We start from the raw sequence: 21962 nt of genomic DNA on the forward strand, positions 1-21962 counted from the left end.
GGCAGTGCAATGCAGAGCTCGAGGTCAGCTGGAGTCATCTTATTATTTAACAGCGGGATTAATCATGATTAATTTTTTAAATTGCGGGATTAATTGCTATTAATTTTTTAAATCACTTGACAGCCCTAATAAATATCCAAAAATGGTTATGAAGGACCTGTAGCAGCAGCCATAATAAATAATATGTAGGGCTGAATTCCATGTGCTCCTACAGTTGATTTGTGTTTTGTTTCCATTTAGGCGTAAGCAGGTTTTTCCCATTCTGCAGCTATTTTTGTATAATTCATCATTTCTCATAATATAGGTTGAACCTCTCTAAACCGGGACTCTCTGGCCTGGCAACATCAGTGATCTGGCGTGGATGTTGCAGGACTAGAGAGTCCCGGTAGAGGGCCAACAGGAGGAGCTCTCTGGGGTAGCTGCCAAGCAACCACACGCCTGCTGCCCTGAGCCAGGAGCAGTTGGGCTGCCAGCTGGGCCAGGGCTGGGGAGGGGCTGGTGGCAGGGGTCCAGAAATGACGTCCCCTGGTCTGGCAAAATCCATCATCCAGGACTGGTCAGGTCCTGAGGGTGACTGACTAGGAAGGTCCAACCTGTATATCTGCAGGGGAGTGCTGATTTTTACCTTTGGAGAGAGGAGGGAATTATTCCTCCTTTTCTCCCCCATGCTTCATTTTACTGAAATTTCATAAAATCTTATTGTACAGTGCTAGTGAACTCTTTCTCCAGTGGCTTCTTATGAGTACTCTCCCCTGCACAGGCTGCCTATATCTCATCTGACCGTAGAGGAGGCAAGAGGAGAGCACCACTCATTGGGGAGTCCTGTAATGCAGATTGGTGGGGAGAGGGAGGAACTAAGGGTCCTGCCCCTCCCCTTCCCAATGCACTAACCAGTGCAGCTGAGCCAGCAACATGGGGGAAATAATTTATGCCAGAAAACAAGCTTCTGCAGTCACTTCCCTCTGGGCAGCAAGGAGCCACTTCCCTAGTTCTGCACCTGGGATAACATAGCTACATGCTGCTATCTAATCAGGACAAGTAGTAGGGCCCTTACATATTAAAAGGAAAACTGTAGTTAACTTCATCTTGGGAGTTGGAGGGCTTTGTAGCCTGTTGCAAATTCAGATGTATATGCAGTTGTTTCTGGAGGAAAGTTGGTTTAGTTTTGAGGAACTCGATGAGTTTGCTTGGGAACCACTTGCTGTAGAGCTGGTCTGACAACTGTGTTGGAGAGGTGGAGGAATCCCTTTTAATGAACATAGAACAGCAGCAAAAAAAGACACCATTCTTTAATACTTGAAAATCAATAGAATCAACATGTTTACAACACAGGAGTAAGCTCCAAATTCTGCTTGACCTCTGAATATTGATGTGTAACCTTTTATGGACCATTTCCTGCCTTCTGCATTAGAAATGACTGTGAAATACTTTGTGTTGTGAAAATCCCATCAAATGGTTTACTGTCCAAGTCAAGATGAAGCTTAGCCTTTTTTTAAAAGGAGCTGGTTTCGTTTTAAATGGCATAGGAAGAAAGGTTCAGCTGCTGTTTTTAAAGGTTACTTGATTTTATTTTTTAGATCCAATACGAGACAGCAGATGAATAAAAGAAATGGAGAAAGGAAACACATGCCGGTGTTGGATCATATTCTGTCTCTAATCTGCTTACCAGAAAATGAAGACATCACTGATCTTTCACATCCCTGGGCTGCCCTTGTTGTACTTCCTCATGTTAGGTAAGGAAGCTAAATCTTCTGTGTTCCTTTTGTATCTGATAAACATGCTGCTTCGTTTATGCCTGATGTTTTTTACAGATACATCTCAAAACGCTTTGCCAAGGAAAGTATTGTTACCCCCATTGTACAGGTAGGGAGATGACAGCACAGAGCCCTGGGTGGCCCAGTCGGTCTGTGGCAGAGCTGGTAACAAAATGCAGGTGTCCTCCCTTTCCTGGTCAGAAAGTCACATTTGCTGGCATGAAACTGAGTCCTTAGAATGTTGTTTCAGTCTCAAGGGAGAGAGCATGCTCAGTCAGTGCAATAACATTTCATGGAAGGAAGACTTAAAAAGTGATTATGGGTGATGGGATTTAGGATACGAAACTGACTTAGCAAAGTAGTGTACTAATAATCAGTTTGTTTGAAATGTATATTTATGGTAAGAGACATATGAGCGAGAATCCAGGTTAGTGACTCCAGCAAGAAGATTAACATTTGTACCTTTATTTTTTGGCAGACCAATAGACAAGGAAAAAATCCTGTTACCAGTTACAAGTTTTATAGAATCTCTCTTCTTGGCTATTGACAGAGGAACGCTCCGCAAAGGTCAGTTAAAGTCATGCCCTGTTCATTAACTTTTTATTGTCACATAAAAAGACATAACATGGCAGTTATACTATTGACACAAGGTATCACAATGAACAATAACTGTATTGTATCCTGATTTAATAAGTTGCTCAATGAAACATGAAAAGCAAGTTGGAAAAAAATAACATACAGGAAATATGCCAAATGCCATCGAATAATGGGATGGTGAAGTAAATGTTGTGCCAGGGATTGGACCTGAGCCACAAAAGTCTCACTGACTCAAAGTCCGAGACTTTTCAAGATATTTAGAAAGATGAAATTTGAGAGATGGATTGTGAAGAAAAGAAAGCAAATGGGAGTACAAGAAATGAAGACTCAATCAAGCTGGGTTATCAAAGACAAGCTTATAGCAAAAAGATAATGTTTTTTTTACTACATTGTTCACCATCTTTGGCTCCAGGACTGGAATTTCCTGTCTGGGTCTTGACAATAATTCTAAAACCATTGGTTGAGCAAAATTCTCTGAGATCCACATGGCAGAGCTGTGCTCTCCCCGTGTACCAAGATGCCACACAGTCAGGCATGAACTGGGCATTCTGCACATTCAGGGATAGCAGTGTTTCAAGATGGAGATCTGTCGTGTTGGCCAGAGGAGAATTTCACTCTAAACTTCCATCGTGAAATGTTGAATTATTGCACTTAGAAATAAAAATATAATTTGTTGGCTCTAGTGTGTAAAATGTATAATGTAATTTTATAAACCTGTATGTTTCTGTGTCTCCTCTCATTTGAGGATCCCAAGGCACTTTGCAAATATGAATTCAATGTGAATGCTGAACTACAGTTTGTTCCTATTCCCTTTTTCCCCCCAGGAGGCTTGTTTGTGGCCTGCCAAGCTGTGAGCACACTACTTAGTTTAGCAGAATCCTCTGAAATTCTCCATTTGTTCCCTGTGGAACGTGTGAAGCACTTGCTGACGTAAGTGAACTCTTATGACTCTCTGGTGTTCCACTTAATGTAGTGAAGAGAGAACTATGCTTTTATATAACTATTGAGCAAAACAAAAACACTTGCTTTGGTTGTTTCCTCTTGTACCACACCAGCATGTTTCTTCAGATTTTTAGCCATCTGGGATAGGAACGTTGTCAGGCACTGTCAGTTTACCGTAGTGTGTGGTGTACAGTTCACAGCTCTTATCTCCATAATAACAGTCTGCTCATCTGAATTGTTTGAATGCTGTAGATTAATCTTTGTTGCTGTTGAATATGCAAATGAAACACTGCTGGTTTTATCTTGTGGAATAGAAGGCAGGAATCTTGTGTGTGGGGGAGGTTCCCCTACAAAAAAAAGTGAAGTGAAGATAATCTCTGCCAAATATAAATATTACATTGTAATTCTTGTCGTGGTCTAAAGGGTTCATCTGCAGTTTTAGGAGGATTCCAGCTCTCCCCCCCCCCCCCGATAATGATTTTGATTTTGAAAATTATTTTGTACACTTCCTCCATTAGAGGGAACTCCACATTTTAATTAGCACCCATGAAAACTGACTACTCTGTTAACCCCTTAAGATAATAATTAACATATACAATAACTGAACAGCTGAAGAAGAGTTAAGATCTGTGTGATCTCCCAGCATCCCTCTTCCCATCCAGCTCAAGAAAACAAGTGGGACATGCAACATTTCCTGAAGGGCGGGTTGGTCTGCTACTTAAATATATGGTGACCATATTTTCTGAACCAAAATTTGGGACACATTAGCCATGCCCACTGCCACAAGAAGTCCCATCCCTGGAGGTAGTACTCCCGGGGTCAACATGGACACATGACCAGAAGCAAAGGGTGTTGTAGGACCCCTCTAATAATTCCTCCCACCATCCTCCTACCAATAGGGATGGGTTTGGCCCCCACAGGAACCCCATGCAACTATCCTGAAGTTGCATTAACCAATTTGCATTGCATTAACTTGGGGGGGAAGGGTGAAAGAAGCCGAGGACAGTGTTCCCTCTAAGATTTTCCTCCCATGAGCAGACTGAATTTTGTCTTGTGCACCAGTATTGAGTTCATGTGGCTTGTTTGGATTTGCCACCGTGGCACCCAAGTTATTAATAAATATCTTCTAAACCTCTCCCTTTTCCCTCTGCTGCCATGTCTCCTACCCTCCCCTCACCCCATCTGCTCCCCTGGTGCCTGCTGCTCCCCACCCCTCACGCTTCGCTCTTCTCCCGGCACCCACTCCCCCCCCTCCTCTTCCTCTCTCTTGCCCCCATTGTTCCTTCCCTCTCCCAGCATCACCCTGTCTCCTCCATTCTCTCACACCTACTGATACCTTCCCTCCAGTTGCCCCTCTTGTCCTTTTCCTCATTGTCTCCTCTTGGCTCCCTGGCATTTGTCTCTCCTCCACCATGCCCCTTGGTGCTTTCCCCTTTCATCTCCTGCCCTGCCTCCCTCCCCCACACTCAGCACAAGCCCTCTTCTCTTCCTGCCTCTTCCCTCACCTTCTGCCTTCGACATAGAAAGCAGTTTGCGGGGGCTGGAGCGGGGTCCATGGTGCTATTTTAGTACCATGGTCCAGCCCCAGAAGCCCCCAGCTGCTCCTGGGATGGGACCGCATGCTGGGACTGGAGCAGAGGCCGCCCCGGTGCTATTTTTAGTACCGCGGTCCTGGAAGGCTGCCTGGCTCCAGCTGGAGTGAAGTGACAGCTGCACAAGCCCCATTCCAATTAGGCTGCCCTGTCTGGAACATGCCTCGTGCGGCTGCCATTTGACTCTAGCTGGAGCTGGGGCCACCCGTGGGGACCCACACCACACTACTAAAAATAGCACCGCGGGTGGCCTTCACTCCAGTACTGGCACCTGCTGAGCCTGACCATGAACAGGCCCTGCCCCGCAGTGCCCCTACCGGGGCTCCAAGGCATCCTGGAGGAGGAAGAGGCAGTGTTGCTGGGCCAGGACCCATGTGGCAGAGGCGGTCCCATGAGGGGAGGGAGAAGCCACGTGCCACAGGAAGCTGGCCTGACTGCCCTACATGCTCTTCTGGGGGTGGGGGGAGGCTGCTGTGCTGTGCTGTCCTGGAAAAATTGGGACGTATGGTCAGCGTACTCATATAAGCCGCTGTCGCCAATTGCGTCTGAATGCTTGGCAATCAAAAGGATTTTATCCTCACAGCACCCTTGCTCATTCAGGGTCTCAGCCTGTATGTGATTAACCATAGTACTGCTGGCCCAGTTTCAGACAGAAAGGGAAATGGAAGACTGTCACACATCTCATTTTCCCCTGTGTAACTTAGGCCCTATGCCTGTAAACACCTTCCATGTTGAATCCTAATTTGGAAGTAGGAGTTTTCCCTATATAATTTTTTTTTCAAATTCATGCTGCTTGTGGTTCGCCTTGTACAATAATAAATGAGTATTTTGTTTCAGGACCTTCCCTTCAGACCCATCAGCCTTGCTGCTAGCTGATCTCTATTATACGAGGCTGGATTTGTGTGGTTGCCAGGATCCTCTTTCCCATGAGAACTTAATGGATTTGTTTGATAAACTAAAAACAAATATTTCCTCCAGCATCTCCAAGGTAATCTTTTTTTTTTCTCTCTCTCTCCTAATGGTTTCCAATATGTGCAAGCTAATTTGTGTTTTAATGGAAAAATGAATTCTTAACTAGTGGCAAGTTGTCCTTGCGGCATTTCAAATAAGCTAAATAAAGACGGGCTAAAGGTGAAATAGGCAATTTTATGCAAGAATGAATGCCCTTCATTTCTTTAAAATTGTGCCAATTTCCAATGGCCTTTCAACATTTGCAGTATGCCCCTAAACATGCTTTCACTTTTAATAGGTCCGACTTTTGACAATAAGGATTTTAAATCATTTTGAGGCTTGGCTTCCTACATCAATCAAGGTAATGTTACTGTGGCTGCTTTAACTTTTCAAAACCATGGGAGGGAGTTATTTGTAATATAAGTGTTTCCTTGACACTGACTTTATTTGCAGTTACACATGCTAGTCTGTTCTTTAGCTAAAGGGAACTTTCTTTAAAATTCCTTGTTTTTCAGACCGTAACTTTATGGCCCAATCCCCAGCTGGTGGAAATCTCTCTAGCCCCACCAAGTTCAGTGGAGCTCTGCCAGCTTACAGCAGCTGAGGCTCTGCCTTTGTATAGTAAATTATGATAACTACAGGTATCCTCTAACAAAAGGCATTTTGCTGGTTTGTGCAGGATGATGGAACAGGAGAGCTTCAGTCTGTGTTTGCCATATTACTTCAAGCTGAACTGGTGCCAGCCAGTGTGAACGATTACAGAGAAAAACTGCTTCATTTAAGGAAACTGAGGCACGATGTTGTGCAGTCTACAGTACCAGATGGACCTTTATGTGAGGTGAGAAGTTATTGCCAAGAGGTATTCAGGAGTGTTGCCTTTTTATAAGGCAAAACATTTTTGCATTTTACTTCCTATGTTTTCAGTGCCTTGTGATGGTTTCCGTAAATGCAGGCTGGAAACAAACCAGTCGTCATGAGGGAGTTAGGAGCTTAACTCTCACTGCTAGTCACTGGGACAATGCTCCCGTCTCTCTTTGATTTTTAGCACCAGAGCTCAAAGATGTGGGGTTGCCCCTGAAGATCAATGGTGAGCAAGATAGAAATACATCAGCACTCTGAACAAACACCTCATCAAGCACCGAACTGGGTGGCTTTTCGCTCCCATAGAAAATACACTCCACTTGAATCTGCACATTGCATGGTTTATGCACCTGCCTTCTCCATACAGGGGCACTGAGTGCTATCAACTTACATTGTTATACAAGCCTAACTCCCATTGTAGACCATACAAGTCAGAATCAAGGCATCTCCCATCGCCATAGCTATCACTTTTCGGGGGGCGGAGAAGCTCTTCTGTCAGCATAGGTTGCATCAGTGCTGTATGTGTAGATGAGCCCTGAGACACAGTCCTATTCAAACGATAGAACAGTGCCCCAAACCATTGTATTCTAATGGCATCTCCGCTGTCCAGTCCACATTGCTGAAAGCAATTCATTGGATTGCCAGATTAAGCTCGGACATCAGAAATTGTTGTTTCTAAGACATACAAAAGAAAACAATGACTTGGGTGCTTTAAAAATTCTTACCTGAGCAGTGAGCTCCCTATCCCAGTGTCCTTTCTCTTCCAGAGGACAGTGCTTGATGCTACGTTCGGAAATATCCTTGATTCTGGGTTGTGATCAGCATGTCTCAGTGGGGTTTCTTTTTTTCTTTTTCTTTTTTATCCTAAGCTGACTAAAGTATATTTGCATCAGCAGCTAGTAGGAGTAGAAACCAAAAAAAATGATAGTACTTCAATAAATGTTCTAAACACTGTAAGAGTAGTGAGGGGAAAGCCGATGGAGGTGCTGCAGAGGGCTGGGATGAGCTGTTAGCAATTTATCCCCTGTCCTTGCGATGAACTCCGTGTTTGGACCACAGTGAAGTTCTGTGTGGGCGCAGGGGTCTGCCTTGGAGCTCACTCTAGGATTGAGGCCTTCTATATTGTAGAGACGTCTGTCTGTGGCTACTGAATCCAACCATGTTGCAGTGGGTGTCACTCTGTCCAAACTGCTAGAGTCAAGATTTTTCCTGTACTAGCTAAATATTAACTTATTTTTACTAATACTTAAGTTCTCTTATAACTTTCCTTCATGAGTTTTAAACTCCTTGGGGCAGGGATTGTGTGAGTGTGAGTGAGAGAGAGAAAAAAAAATGTCTACACTGCCACCCTAGTTCAAACTAGGGTGGCTAATGTAGGCATTCGAACTTTCAGGAGGAATAATGGTAGTTCGAATTAGGAGCTTTAATTCGAACTACCTAGTCCATGCTGTGTGTAGCCGCGGGCAGGTAGTTCGAACTACGGGGCATTTAAAAATGGCGGTGCCCGGGAACATGTAAATGAAGCCGGGGATATTTAAATCCTGGGCTTCATTTGCAAGTTCAAATGCCTACATTAGCCACCCTAGTTCGAACTAGGGTGGCAGTGTAGACATACCCAGAGACAGACCCTTAGCTCAGTGAGGACCCCAGTTCAGGGGGAACCTGGGTTTAATGCAACATAAACTCTTCAGAGCAGAGAAAACTCCCCTTGTGCATATGTTTCTGTAGTGCCTAGCATGATGTGGTCTTGGTGCTACCAGAGTACAAATAATAATCTAAATGTCTTCATTATTGATGTTGATTTTGAGAGATTTCAACTGGACTCTCTTGCTTTTTACTTGCAGCTCATCAATCAGTGAAGCTGTTTTTATGCCTACTTTTAATATTGTTAGCATTTTAAAACTAAGTTTTCTTCTGTGCCACTGTAGGTGCCTCTTCAGTATTTACTGGGAATGTTCTACATTAACTTTAGCCCTCTCTGGGATCCTGTTGTTGAACTCGTAGCGTAAGTATGTGGTAGTGGGATGGTGGGAGCCTCAGTTGTATTGTTTCAGCTCCCTCCCCCCCGTGGGCCCGGCTCTTTAAAAAAATGAAATAAAAATGTGTCACATCCCTGAAAATAAAGGCAGGTACACACAAGCATAACAGACATTTACATGAGGTACCACAGAAATGCCTCTGATCTGTCAGGTAAATCTTGCTCTTGTTACTTTTTAACTTGTTTTTATGATGCACAAATATTAAAGACAGCTCATGGGCAAAAGTATTGTTACATTTTATCAAGGGTTGGAACACAACAGACTTAAATTCAAGATAGCCAGCTCCTTAGCTCATACTATGGTGCCCATCATATTATAAGTGTTATGGAAATAGTAAATAAGTCTGTCTCTCTTCCCTTCCTGCCCTCACTAAGGACCTGATGGAAAACCCTACTTAAATTAATGGTGATGTTCTCATTTGCTGGAAATGGTGAATTGTAGTCATTGGAAGCTGTGGGGCTCTGTGCCTGTGGACAGTCAGGCAAACAAACCTTCTCATGGCCCACCACCAACTAACCTTGACAAACTGTGTGTGGCCTAAAGACCAACAGTTCCCCACCCTGGCATAGGCAATATCAATAGACTTCAAAACATCTGTACCAAAGGGTCCATTGTACTCACAAGCTGTAAGTAGACTATTCTGATAACTAGGTCTTTTATAGAGTATTTTTATACAGATTCTAAAAACTTCCTGCCTGGTGTTTGCATCCTCTCTTCAGATGTCAAAATCAAAGATAATGGTCCATTGCTAAACTTTTTGGGAGGGGAGAGGGATGTGAGGGAGTATGCAGTCTTCACACCCTTGACAAGTCAACATTTTTGTATGGTGTGGGACCTAGTGTATTCCAATAGTAGTTCACTGTTACCTGTGAATCTTTGGGATCTTCAGATGAAAGCAAAGAAATAAAGTCTCACACAGAAAATATCTTGCCTTCATACATGGTGACTTGGGCTGGACAACATACTAGCAGTTCAGCTGGCTAATATCAAATGGCATTTTTTACTTAATTTCTACTGTCCTGTTTATTGTTAGATCTCATGCAAACGAAATGGAGAATAAACAGTTCTGGAAAGTCTATTATGAGCACTTGGAGAAAGCAGCTGTCTATGCTGGTAATTATGTTTTTAGATCTTAAGTTACTAACTTAGCTATGGTCTGGGTGGTTCATGAATAAGGCTGGCTTTATTCTCTGGTATGCTCCAAACTGTCAAAAAGGGAAAAATCAGGACAAGATTTTTCTTCTCCCCTTCTGGCCTCATTTCCTGAGAGAAAGAGAGCGGAGGTCTATCAGAATTGTGGCCTCCCCCTCTTGTTCTACTTGCCATGAGATAAATAGGGACAATTGGTGCCCTCCTAGCATATGGGGCAGTGCTTGCTTTGTCTAGACTGGCTCTGCCCAGGCTGGTCAGAGACAATAGGAGTCTGAGACTTTTCAGTAGTGTCTAGTTGCTAGAGAATCTTTGTGGTTTGCTTCTTGTATAGAGAAAGAGCTGCAAGATGAGCTGAACGAAGAGCAGGAAGGCACTGCAGATGTTGAAAGTGCAAAGATCCAAGCAGGAAACGTGGGAAGCCTGTATCTTGAGCAGCTGAGGTTTAGAACGGATTGCAGTGAGCGGATAGATCATGCCAACTTCCGGTTCCTGCTTTGGAAGGCATTGGCCAAGTTTCCAGACAGAGTGGAGCCCAGATCAAGGGAGCTTTCCCCTCTTCTCCTGAGATTCATTAGGTAAGTGACCATGTTCAGTGATGAGACATTGCTTGGAAGTGTCATAAGAGTTACTAGGATCCTCATAAGACAACTGATGGGTGGTTGTTGTTGTTGTTTTTTTAATGGATTTTGTTTCCTGAAACCTGATTCCATAGAATGGTATGGTTTTATATTGAAGCCGAACTTTCCTTTTGGTAAAACAGGGCTTATGCTAGAGAGAGTGAGAAAGAGAAAAGTGATCTGAATGTGAGCTGTCATTTGGCTGCTGTGTTGAGCACCCATTTACTGAGGAGTTCTGGTTGAACCCTGGTTTACTACGGAGCTGCTGCTATGAAGGGTGTAGTTTCAGTGTCTTGGAAATGCACATGAAGATGAGGTTCTTCCTGGTCTACCCTATTTATGAAATGAAAGTGCATCTTTATTCAGAGTTATGAAAGATTGAGATGGGAAAAGACCTTATTGAGTAACTAGGGCCTGGTTCAGTTCCCACTGAAATCAGTGGGAGTCTTTTTTTTTTTTTTTTTCACTCCAGTGGGCTTTCAGTTACACCCTCTCTATTTCCCCTGCCAGTCCTTGATTCTTTTTTACAGTGTATTTCCTAGTGATTTGCCTGGACTGCTTTTACCTGTTTTCATGTGAGAGGGCTTCCAATACGTAATCCATCATCGATTCCTAACTTACGTTTTCACACACACACCCCACCACCAACTTGAAATAAAACCCCTCCCATTGTATTTACAGACCTATAACAATTCACTTAGTCATCTTCCTGACCATATTTTTCTGATCTTCATCCTTTATATGTTTTTTCTTTTTCGTCTTTTTCCTTTACATTTGCTCATATCCTTAAGTATCTCTGCCACCCACTGTAAAAGAAATGCCCATCTGCATGCTGAAATGGTATGGCAAAGATCCCTTTGGGGATCTTTAACTGGACAATGTCACCAGGTACCATTCTGTTGATAATCAGAACTTCCAGTTGTGACAGCTTCAAATAAACCTCACTCCAGAAGATGCTATTCTATTTTTTGATTTATTTTTAATATAGCAATGAGTATTACCCGGCAGATTCTCTGCTGGCTCCAACCCAGGATCTTAGAAAGAAAAACAGAGGTGCAGTAGAAGAAGAAAAAACCACTCAAGAGACACACAAAGCTGAGAAAGAGGAGGTGGAGGAAGAGGAAGAACCAATGGTTGAAGGGCTGCAAAAAAAGAAAACGCGAAGAGCTGCGGCAAAGTGAGTTTTGCTTTGTTTGAGCAGGGAGCAAGTGAAAAGGAAATGTTAACCATTCAGTGTTTTTAAAAGTTTTTAGGAATGGGATGACTGACTTTGTGAAGATCACTGGGCGTATGTGCGTCCCTTTCCCCTTCTTACGCCTGATCCAGTCTTTTGTGAGGTGGTGAGCTCTTGGAGGGTAGGGATCTTGTTCCCCTGCAATACCGGGCACTAGTAGGGGGCCCTCAGCAGAGTCTCTGGGCACTACCATAAGATGGGTGATAGGTCATAACTTTGCATAATTTGAAGCAAAAATGGTGCGGGGTCTAGAGTTGTAAGTTTTGGTTGCACATATTCATGGAGGTTTCGTCACATGACATCTTTTATAAAAGATCAATCTTTAATTCCTGGAGACTCCTGGACAGTCCTAGAGGATTGGCAACCCTAGTAGGACCCCCCAAGTTAATATTTGGTGTGGAAATCACTGTTACCTCTGTTTCTATCTTTGCTTTTCTTTTCAAGTCAGGGGGGCTGATGGGTGTGCAGCCCTTTTGAAACCCATTGTAGGCACCCCATGTACAGATTTAGGCACCCCATGTACAGCTTTAGACATTCGTTTTTGAAAATTTTGGCCCTGATGTCCTTGTTCTGGACCCATGTTTTTGGTGTTTCTTACTATAAATACATGCTATTGTGACATCTGTGTTCCACACAATGAGTAAATTTTCCACACACACCTCTCCCTTTTTCCAGCAAGTGGAGATGTGGCTTTTCTTGGGTGGTGAGTCTCAGTCACAGCTCTAGTTTACCCAGCTCTAGTTTACTCTTCACTGATTTTAATCAAATCCTTCCACTGCCAGTTGAGCCTGTTGGTAAATGTAGCCCTACATATTGACCATCCCCCTACCTGTTGGTAATAAGACAGGATGTGTATCTGTTTCATTATTAAAGGTGTGTTTTGTTTTTGTTTCAGGCAGCTAATAGCTCATTTGCAAGTTTTCTCCAAGTTTTCGAATCCACGTGCACTGTATCTGGAACCAAAGTTAAATGAGTTGTACAATCAGGTGATAATACTTTTACATTGCTTAATAAACAAATATGCAGTAAACTCTCACCATTCACGGTGGATGAGTTCCTGGCACCACTGTGAAAGGTGAATCCATGAATATTGGGGACAGAGGCTTCCAGACCCCATGGTGAGCTTCCTGTGGCTCCCAAACTCACCATAGCTTCTGTGAGCTGGGAACATGTGTGGTTTGACTTTGTCTGACAGGGCCTTATAAACATATATGGGAATGAGGAGAAAGGTGGAAAAGTAATTTGTAAGGGAAATTAAGTATAAATTTAGGATACGCTCTTTAAAGAGGGCTCCCTCAGAAAACCAGACTGAATTTGTCAACTTGAATTTTGTTGAAATAGGTCCCTATAAAAGTGTTCTGCAAAGGGAATCGCCAGCATCTTGTCTCCGTTAACAAAACATGTTTAATGATTACCTATCAGATATGAACTTGGGTGTCTGATTGTATCTGTTGAATAAACATTCAGTATATACCAGTTAGTCATTCGTTCTGTGGTACTGCAAGTCTGAAGAACAACTGAATATTGCAAAACAGGCATTTATCTACTCTTATTTGTTAGCTCTGTGCTCTAGCACATTGCTGTATTGTTATGCCTTTAGAATGCATAGAACAGAACACATTAAATATGGGGATTCTGATATGTGCTGTTTATCATGAAGCTAAAGAACTGGGTGAGGTTTTTGATAGTGTTCTGTATTCCTCTTAGTCTGGCCACTGGGGGCATTCATCCCTTAATACTGTTGCTGATGGGCTTTTGATTATTCCCTCCCTCCCCCCTTTGTATTTCTCTTTTTAACAACTGTGATGTTCTCTATGCCTTTTCTATGTGACATGCACATTTTGGAATGATTTTAGCTAATCCATTGTGTTACATAGTGACACACACATACAAAGCCTGAGCTGATGCTGGTCTGAAAGTGATCTTGCAAAAGACTCTCAATACAAATAACTTATTAAAGCATAAGTTTATGATTTGTTTATTTAATTCCCATCAAACAAGGGAACTGGAATAATTTCTGTTAGGGGGTGCTGAGAGCCATTGAACTAAATTATAAACCTTGTGTATGATGGAAATCACTTCATACCAGAGGGTGCTACTTCACCTACAGTAGGGATGTTAAATAACAGTTAATTGAATAGTCGATTAACCTCATGAATTCTTATTGGTTACTTGACTATTCTGTAGTCCCTGGGGGTGAGGCCAGCAGCCGGTGCACTCCAGCCCCACTCCCAAGGAGCCCCCTACTACTCCACACTGCTGCGTCTGTGTCAGAGGCAGCAACGTGGGGTGCCAGGCGAGAGCTGGTCCGTGAGGGGAACCAGTTTAAAAACCAGCTCCCCTCGTGGATCAGTTGTCTGTCGCCCTGCACTGCTGCCTCTGCCTCTAGCAGCCAGAACTGAGCCAAGCTGCTTGCCTGGTTCCTGATACACTGTAAATGCAGCGCTGCAGCAGGGGTAAGTCCCGGACCCAGCATGAGCCAGGACTGAGCTGGGCTGCTGGCTAGCCTGCTAAAAAAAATTACTGGAAGTGGTGGTGGGGAGGGGGAGGAAATGTATGTAGTCTATAGCATTAACCTATAACCTTTTGCTTATTAGTTAATTGACTACACTATTGCATCCCTAACCCACAGCATCCTTAGTTCCAGCATCTATGTCATCAAATGGTAGCAATGATGTCCTGGATTTTTTGTGGTGTGTTTTTTTTAGAAACAAACAACTACTTTGTTCTGTAGTGATCTATTTTGCATGTATAGTGATAGGAAATATTTGCTAATGAGTGTCATCTTAAATGACCGTTCTAAAATTAAGTTTCATTTATTGTGGATCCCTTTAGTGTAGCTGGGGGTGGGGAACCTAAGACCTGGGGGCTGTATGCTGCTGTTGGCTTGCCTGATACTGGCCTGTGAGGCTCAGGATCCCCCCTCCAGCATTGGGGAACCTGCACTGGTGCTCCAGTCTTCCTGCTTCTCACTTGTGTGTGGCCCCTGACTATTTCTTTTTGTGGGTCAGTGGCTCCTGACCCTAAAAAGATTCCCCACCCCTGAGTTAGATAATTATTTCCCCCCACCTCAGTCTAAGGACTGAATTCTGCCTTGAGTGAATCATCTTGATATGGTGATATAAAGAGAAGTATGTATTATTTGGATTTCCTCCTAATTTTCCTTTCTTATACCATGTTATCTTCAGCTGTTGTCCCATCAAGACCAGAATGTGCAAAAAATAGCCCTTGACTGCATCATGACTTACAAGCATCCCCACCTACTGCCATACAAGTAAGAGATTTACAATTCTTCCAGTGCAGCTGAATTACTGTGTATCTTATCATAAATGTATTCGATAGTTGGCATCATCCGCTTCTAAGAGAAATATCTACAACTTTCTGGACCCAAGAAAAGTGAACTTTTCAGTTCCAAATCTGAATTTGGAGATGGATGGAGTTTAAAAAGCTTCTCCTATTTATATTGAAACTAAAAAAAAGTTTTTATAGACTATAAATATGAAAAAGATGTTGTCATCTCCATGTTATTGTAACTGAGATCTAGATACAGTCACAGAACGTAACCTGGAATAGACTTGAAAAGCAGATACCCAAAAAGGAGAATTACCATTTTGTTTTAGAGGAGGAGGAGTGCAGGAAGATCATGTTCATTCAGAAATGGAAAACCTGCAATCTTTTATCTATCAGATATGAACTCTTTCTAAAAACTAAAACTTTTCCCCTCATCCACACCCATCATGGTCTGTAGTGGCCAACTGTGTTCTGTTCAGTATAGGATTTTTGTAGTTCTTTATAACCATTAGGTAACACTATCAGCCCAACACTACTGCATTTGCTTAGGTACCCCTTACAGAACCTTGTATGAAACGTATTGGTCTATGTAGTAACTACTTGGTTTATTTACTCTTTTGATACTTTAATAAATTGTATAGAGATGTTTTTATTTGCTTTAATACTTGCAGGGAGAACTTACAAAGGTTATTGGAAGATAAGAGCTTTAAAGAAGAAATAGTCCATTTCAGCATATCTGAGGAGAACACTATAGTTAAAGTGCAACACCGACCAGATCTCGTCCCTGTTCTGATGAGGTACGTGGGTGAATCACTGCATAACCTTTGCATATTAAAATAAAATGATGGCTATAGACAAAACATAATGCAAATACAACTGTTTTTGACTTCCTTGTTCATTATTGTACATCGGGGTGGGGAACTTTACTTGGGTTGAGGGGCACTGACCCACAGAAAAATCAGCTGGGGGTCGCACAAGCAAACCCTCACTGACATGGCTCCCAACTGAGAAGGAGAGACACCCCCACATTCCCCTCTCACACCAGGGCTCAGGCTAACAGATTTTGTGCCACATCCGAACCCCGGGCCTTAGGTTTCCCACCCCGTTGTACATGGTATTCCCCATCGTACTTTTTTGTCTGTAGTATCGTTGAATGCTTGAGTAAAGCCTGTGTTTTCCAGAGAAGTTCATCTTTTTAAACTCTTAAGAAGAAATCTGAGAGGTTCTCATCCTCAGGGTATTGGATTTGTTTGATAAATATATGGAATATCGATTTACAGTGAAAGAGTTATAGCTGAGGGGTGCTGTCTTCATGCTGGCATGATGCTGTGCTTCCATTCACATCACTCGCAAAATTTCCAGTGACCTGGTGAAGCCATGTAGTTTAGGCATATACTTTCTAAATAAAGGCTGTGAACCAGCCAGACTCTCCTGCAATGCTTTAGAAACAGGCAGCTAATGGAGAACTCACTAATGCTCTTTCTTTTTGGCTTTTGAAGAATTTTGTATGGACGGATGAGAAACAAAACTGGGAGCAAAACTCAGGGCAAATCCGCTGCGGGCACTCGAATGTCAATTGTTCTGAGGTTCCTTGCTGGTTCACTGCCTGAGGAGATTAGAATGTTTCTGGACCTGCTTTTTGAACCTGTGAAGCATTTCGCTTCAGGTATGCTTCTTCCATTGGAAACTGGGGATAATGGTTCTTCCTTACCTCGTGGGTATGGGGAGGACAAAAAAAGTCAAGGTTTCCCCTGTGCACTTGACCACCATTTCCCTTCCCTGCTGTACAATGTACTACAGGTTGAACTTCTCTGGTCCAGTACTCTCGGGATCGGAGTGGTCCCAAAGTAGGGAATTTGCCAGGCCAGAGGAGGTCAGGAGTCTGGGCCCTCCTGGAGCTCCCCTCCTGGTTGCTGCCCTGGGAGAACCTGGAGGCCTGACCTCCTCTGGTCCCACCTGCCTGGCTCTGCTGCCCCCAGACCATTCCCAGGGCTCTGCTCCCAGGGTTCCCCAGCCCTGGCCCCTGTGTGGAGCGGCAGCTGCTCCTGGGGTTCCCCTGACCCCGTGTGTGGGACGGCCATGGGACGGCAGCTGCTCGCAGAGTGCCCAGGCCGTGGGCAGCTGCCGCTCCTGGGGTTCCCCAGGAGCCTCGTGCGCAGGATGGCTGCTGCTGCTTTTACTTAAGAAGTTGAATTGGAGGCATTTAAAGAGCTTGCAATTTAGGGCCAGCTTTTGCCGCCCTTTCTCACATTGAGACAAATCTCAGACATTGACATTTGGCCCATTGAAATCAAGCCCTTTCTTACCACGGTAAAGGTGAACTGATACATTTTCACTGTCCTTCTCCCTTCTGTAGGCCCTTGCCGGGTTGCCGTACTCCAAACAATATCAGAACTGGATTTATCTAAAGTCCTGCCTCTAGGCCGCCAGCACAGTCTGTTCAACAGTCTTGAGATTGTACTGAAAAACATGGGCCATCTGATCAGTCAGTACTTACCTGAGATTTTACAGATTTTACTTTGTATGACAGCGAGAGTATCCCACATCCTTCAACAAAGAGAAAAGGTAAAGAACAGGATAGTCTCACTCTGTCTGTCCCTCTTGTTTTCAACTCCATTGGTTCAAATTCTGCCTAGTGCCAAAAAGGAGTAAAACTTCAGAAACCATTAAATAATAGAAAGATGGATACAAGTAGAGGCTAGCAACGTTAGTCTTAAAATGCTGCAGTGTTTATATAGAAAGAGTATATTGCTGGTAATAGTTGTTTAAAATGTTAAATTGTTGGTAATTCAGTCAGTGTTGAATTTATTTAGTAAAATATGCATTTTAAAACAGTGCGTGTAACAATTCCTACAAACCAGAATTAGAACACTGCATTTCATTAAATTAGGAGTTTGTTTTGAGCATGTAGAGTCTTTTCTGGACTAGAATAGAACAGGTAAAGAAAAATTGTGGGCTTTTTTTTTCATAATATGGTTTCCCTCATGTTACTTGAAGTGCTGTAGCCAGAATCAACAATAAGAGAAGGGGTAATTTTCTGATGGTTATTGTCCATAATCTGATTTACAGTGGTGCATTATATTCACATACAAATATCTCTCATCAGGAAAGAAGTTTTTTTTTTTTCCCCCAAGTAATTTTATTTGTGTCTGGAGTAATCACTTTTGTGCTTTAAAGTTATTCAGGTAATGCCGTCTCTCAGCTTCAGTTGTGACTGAGTAACTCTTGGAGAGATATTTGTAGCACCATGCTGTCACTTGTTAATCTTAATTTAACACTTCATTAGCTAGTGAGGTGTTAAGAGTGCAGAGAAGGATGTGAAATCTGTTTATCTTGGATAATTATTGCAAGAAATTCCTGTGGGTTGATAATCATTTATTGCAAGATGATATTGCCTGAAGAGTTAAATATCTACTTTTGTAGTTCTGAGCTCAGTTACAGTTTTACTGTTTCCTACTGTTCACTTTCAGTATGGAATGTGTCCATGTCCTTAAATAGAGCATGTCACTTGAGGAAACAAACTCACTTCTTCCTCTTGCTTGAATAGAATGGGAATCAGATTTAGTTTATTGGGCATATAAAAATTATCATCTGCCTCACACAGACAAAGGTGGCAGATGTTTGCATGGTGGGGTAAGAGGAAGAAGTAGTAGTTTCTTAAGTCATTTAGGAGCTTTTGAAAGTGTTACCTAGAGGCCTTGTCTACACTTCATCATCTTTACCAGATAAAGGTAACTTGTTCACAGTAGCAAACAGGAGGAAACATACAGTATCCAAGCACGAGTCAGTCCTATCCAGGACTGATTAAATACAGTAATTCATTGCAGGGTGACTAGTTTGCTATGTATTGCAGCAAGAAAAGTTATTTTTGTCTTTGTTTTCCAGATCCAACTCAGGTTTATTAACCCTCTGAAAAATTTGAGGCGTCTTGGGATCAAACTTGTGGCTGAGTTTTTTTCTGATTTTGAGACCTACAGCTTTACAGTGGACGAGATTGATGCTGTTTTTGAGGCAGTGATATGGCCCCAGGTAATGTTGGCAAAGTAATATATTTTATGATGGTTTATCTAGTATGTAAAGATCAACAAAGTCTGGAAAGAAACAGTCATAACTTCTCTGTTGGATTGTACTTATGTGGGACAACCTGTTCTAAATGCTTAGTTACTGAAGCACAACCTACACTCAGCGCTATACAGGCAGTCCCCGAGTTACGCGGATCCGACTTATGTCGGATCCGCAGTTACGAACGGGGCTTTTCTCGCCACAGAGGACGGGAGCAGCGGGATGCCCAGATGCGCCGCGGTCCGCCGCCCCCGTCCTCCGGGGCGAGAAGAGCTGCTCCCCGTCTCCCTGGTCTGCAGAGAGACGGGGAGCAAAGCCTTGGAGCACGCCTGCAGCAGGACAGCCCAGGCGCACTTGAGCTGTCCCCCTGCAGGCGTGCTCCGCGGCTTTGCTCCCTGTCTCCCTGGTCTGACCAGCAGACCAGGGAGATGGGGAGCAAAGCCTTGGAGCACGCTCGCAGTGGGACAGCCGCGGCGCGCCTAGGCTGTCCCGCTGCGGGCGTGCTCCAAGGCTTTGCTCCCCGTCTCCCTGGTCTGACCAGCAGACCAGGGAGATGGGGAGCAAAGTCTCGGAGCACGCCAGCAGTGGGACAGCCGCGGCGCGCCTGGACTGTCCCGCTGCCCGCGTGCTCTGCGGCTTTGCTCCGCGTCTCCCAGGTCAGCAGACCAGGGAGACGGAGCAAAGCCGTGGAGGACTTGGGCGGTCTCGCCACCCCCGTCTCCCTGGTCTACTGCGGGGGTGCAGCTAGTGCCCCATCCCCCAGCAGACCAGGCTTTTCTTGCCTACCCCTGGGGTAGAGCTGCTGGGGGCTGCCGGGTTGGTCCCACAGCGCCGCTCCGGACCAACCCGGCAGCACCCCAGCTGCTCTTCCCCAGGCGTCCTGATTCAGCTGCTGCTGGTCAGTTTCAGCAGCAGCTGAATCAGGATGCCTGGGGCAGAGCAGCTGGGGTGCTGCTGGGTTCCTCCAGTAGCGCCGAGGAGCCACGCTACTGGAGCAACCCAGCAGCACCCCAGCTGCTCTGCCCCAGGCATCCCCAAGTCAGCCGCTGCTGAAACTGACCAGCGGCTGACTACAGGAAGCCCGAGGCAGAGTTGCTCTGCCCCAGGCTTCCTGGAATCAGCCGCTGATCAGTTTCAGCAGCAGCTGACTTGGGGACGCCTGGGTTTCTTAAGTTGAATCTGTATGTAAGTCAGAACTGGCGTCCAGATTCAGCCACGGTTGAAACTGATCAGTTTCAGCAGCGGCTAACGCCAGTTCCGACTTACATACAGATTCAACTTAAGAACAAACCTACAGTCCCTATCTTGTACGTAACCCGGGGACTGCCTGTACTTGCTTTCCACAAGCTACTCTTAGTAAAACTTTGAGTGATGAATCCCAATATTTAGATACTCGAATTTAAACTATATTGTTAACCTTAATTTGACATACTACAGATTGTGTACTATATATGTCATGTGACTTTAACTAAATGTCATACTTTTAGATAATGTAAGCATTATGCCCAGATGCATAGAAACTCTTTAATCTATGTACTAGATAATTTAAATATTTACTGCATAGAAATCACTTAGATGCCATTTGCTTGTAATGTGTGTGTGAGAAGAGTCAACCTTGAGTTTTCATAAGAGGGCCAACCAGCTGCCACTCTCTGGTTACCCAGCGCTGAAGATAGCTGTACAAACAATAGGATACTGGCTCCAGAAATAATCCAGTAGCTCCCTCTAGAGGAATTTCAGCCATTGATTTTCTCTTGGAGATTTTTTTTTTTTTTTTTCAGAAGAATCATTTCATTTTGTGCATTAAAGGCTGTGAAACCATGAGGCTTCTGAGGTGATGTGGGAGGAGGGAGAAATCTAATCCTTTTGTGCTTGGAATTGGAGTTTCCTAATGTTAGCTCGCTGCACAAAAATGTATAATTGGGACTTGTAGTCAGCTTAGCATACTTCTTTTCCCTAAGGCTGCGTCTACATTGGCACGATCTTGTGCTAAAGCGGCCGCTTTTGTGCAAACACATGCTGCCTGTCTACACTGGCGGGGAGTTCTTGCGCAAGAACACTGACGTTCTAATGTGTGAAATCAGTGCTTCTTGCGCAAGAACTGTGATGCTCCCGCTCAGGAATAAGCCCTCTTGTGCAACTGTTCTTGCGCAAGAGGCCAGTGTAGACAGGCAACATGAATTTCTTGCGCAAGAAAGCCCGATGGCTAAAATGGCCATCGGAGCTTTCTTGCGCAAGACAGTGTCTACACTGGCATGGATGCTCTTGCGCAAAGGCACATGCAAGTGTAGACGCTCTCTTGTGCAAATACTTTAACACAAGAACTCTTACATTAAAGAGTATTTGCACAAGATCATGCCAATGTAGATGTAGCCTTCGATTGCTGTAAAGATTCCTTTTTTCTGATATGATCAGAAAAGTGCTGGTTTATACAGAGCAGTGGGACACCTGACCTTTTTGGGCAACAAAACAAACTTTCTAAGACTTAGATCTGTTCCCTATGTTGCCTCAATTTCAGTTTTTCACAGTCCAGTTTTCAGGGCAGACTGAGCAACCCTAAACCCCATGTTTGGCATACTGGTGCATTAAGCCAGTGTTTCTCAACCAGTGATACGAGTACCCTTAGGGGCACTTGAGAGCAGTCTGGGGGATACATCAACACAACTGAAATTGGGAGAAAACTGAATTTTTGTTTTAAATTTTACAGCGCTTTATTATTTTTGTACTTTTTACACACAAAAATTTCATCACCCGCTCAGCTACGAGTAAGTTGTTTAAACAAATGTGTTGCAATGGTAGAAAAAAAATTGTGTATCTGAAAACTGTAGGTACTGGGGGTACTTATAATTTTGGTTTTTTAAAGAGGGGTA

At 43.8% G+C, this 21962-nt stretch overlaps 1 protein-coding gene across 1 annotated transcript in view; it reads left to right on the plus strand.

Annotated features, from left to right (window-relative positions):
- Nucleotides 1-21962, plus strand: part of UTP20 (UTP20 small subunit processome component) — an 84733-nt gene that overhangs the window by 18469 nt on the left and 44302 nt on the right. The window contains exons 13-28 of the mRNA XM_075934286.2: nucleotides 1578-1733; nucleotides 2233-2321; nucleotides 3176-3281; nucleotides 5723-5873; nucleotides 6135-6197; nucleotides 6516-6674; nucleotides 8626-8702; nucleotides 9770-9849; nucleotides 10220-10463; nucleotides 11494-11682; nucleotides 12635-12725; nucleotides 14928-15013; nucleotides 15702-15827; nucleotides 16530-16696; nucleotides 17387-17595; nucleotides 18916-19059. Of these exons, the coding sequence (XP_075790401.2) occupies nucleotides 1578-1733; nucleotides 2233-2321; nucleotides 3176-3281; nucleotides 5723-5873; nucleotides 6135-6197; nucleotides 6516-6674; nucleotides 8626-8702; nucleotides 9770-9849; nucleotides 10220-10463; nucleotides 11494-11682; nucleotides 12635-12725; nucleotides 14928-15013; nucleotides 15702-15827; nucleotides 16530-16696; nucleotides 17387-17595; nucleotides 18916-19059 (2137 nt within the window). The remainder of the gene's footprint in view (nucleotides 1-1577; nucleotides 1734-2232; nucleotides 2322-3175; nucleotides 3282-5722; nucleotides 5874-6134; nucleotides 6198-6515; nucleotides 6675-8625; nucleotides 8703-9769; nucleotides 9850-10219; nucleotides 10464-11493; nucleotides 11683-12634; nucleotides 12726-14927; nucleotides 15014-15701; nucleotides 15828-16529; nucleotides 16697-17386; nucleotides 17596-18915; nucleotides 19060-21962) is intronic.

Source organism: Pelodiscus sinensis, chromosome 1, assembly GCF_052426305.1.
Source record: "Pelodiscus sinensis isolate ZL-2025 chromosome 1, ASM5242630v1, whole genome shotgun sequence".
NCBI lineage: Eukaryota > Metazoa > Chordata > Testudines > Trionychidae > Pelodiscus > Pelodiscus sinensis.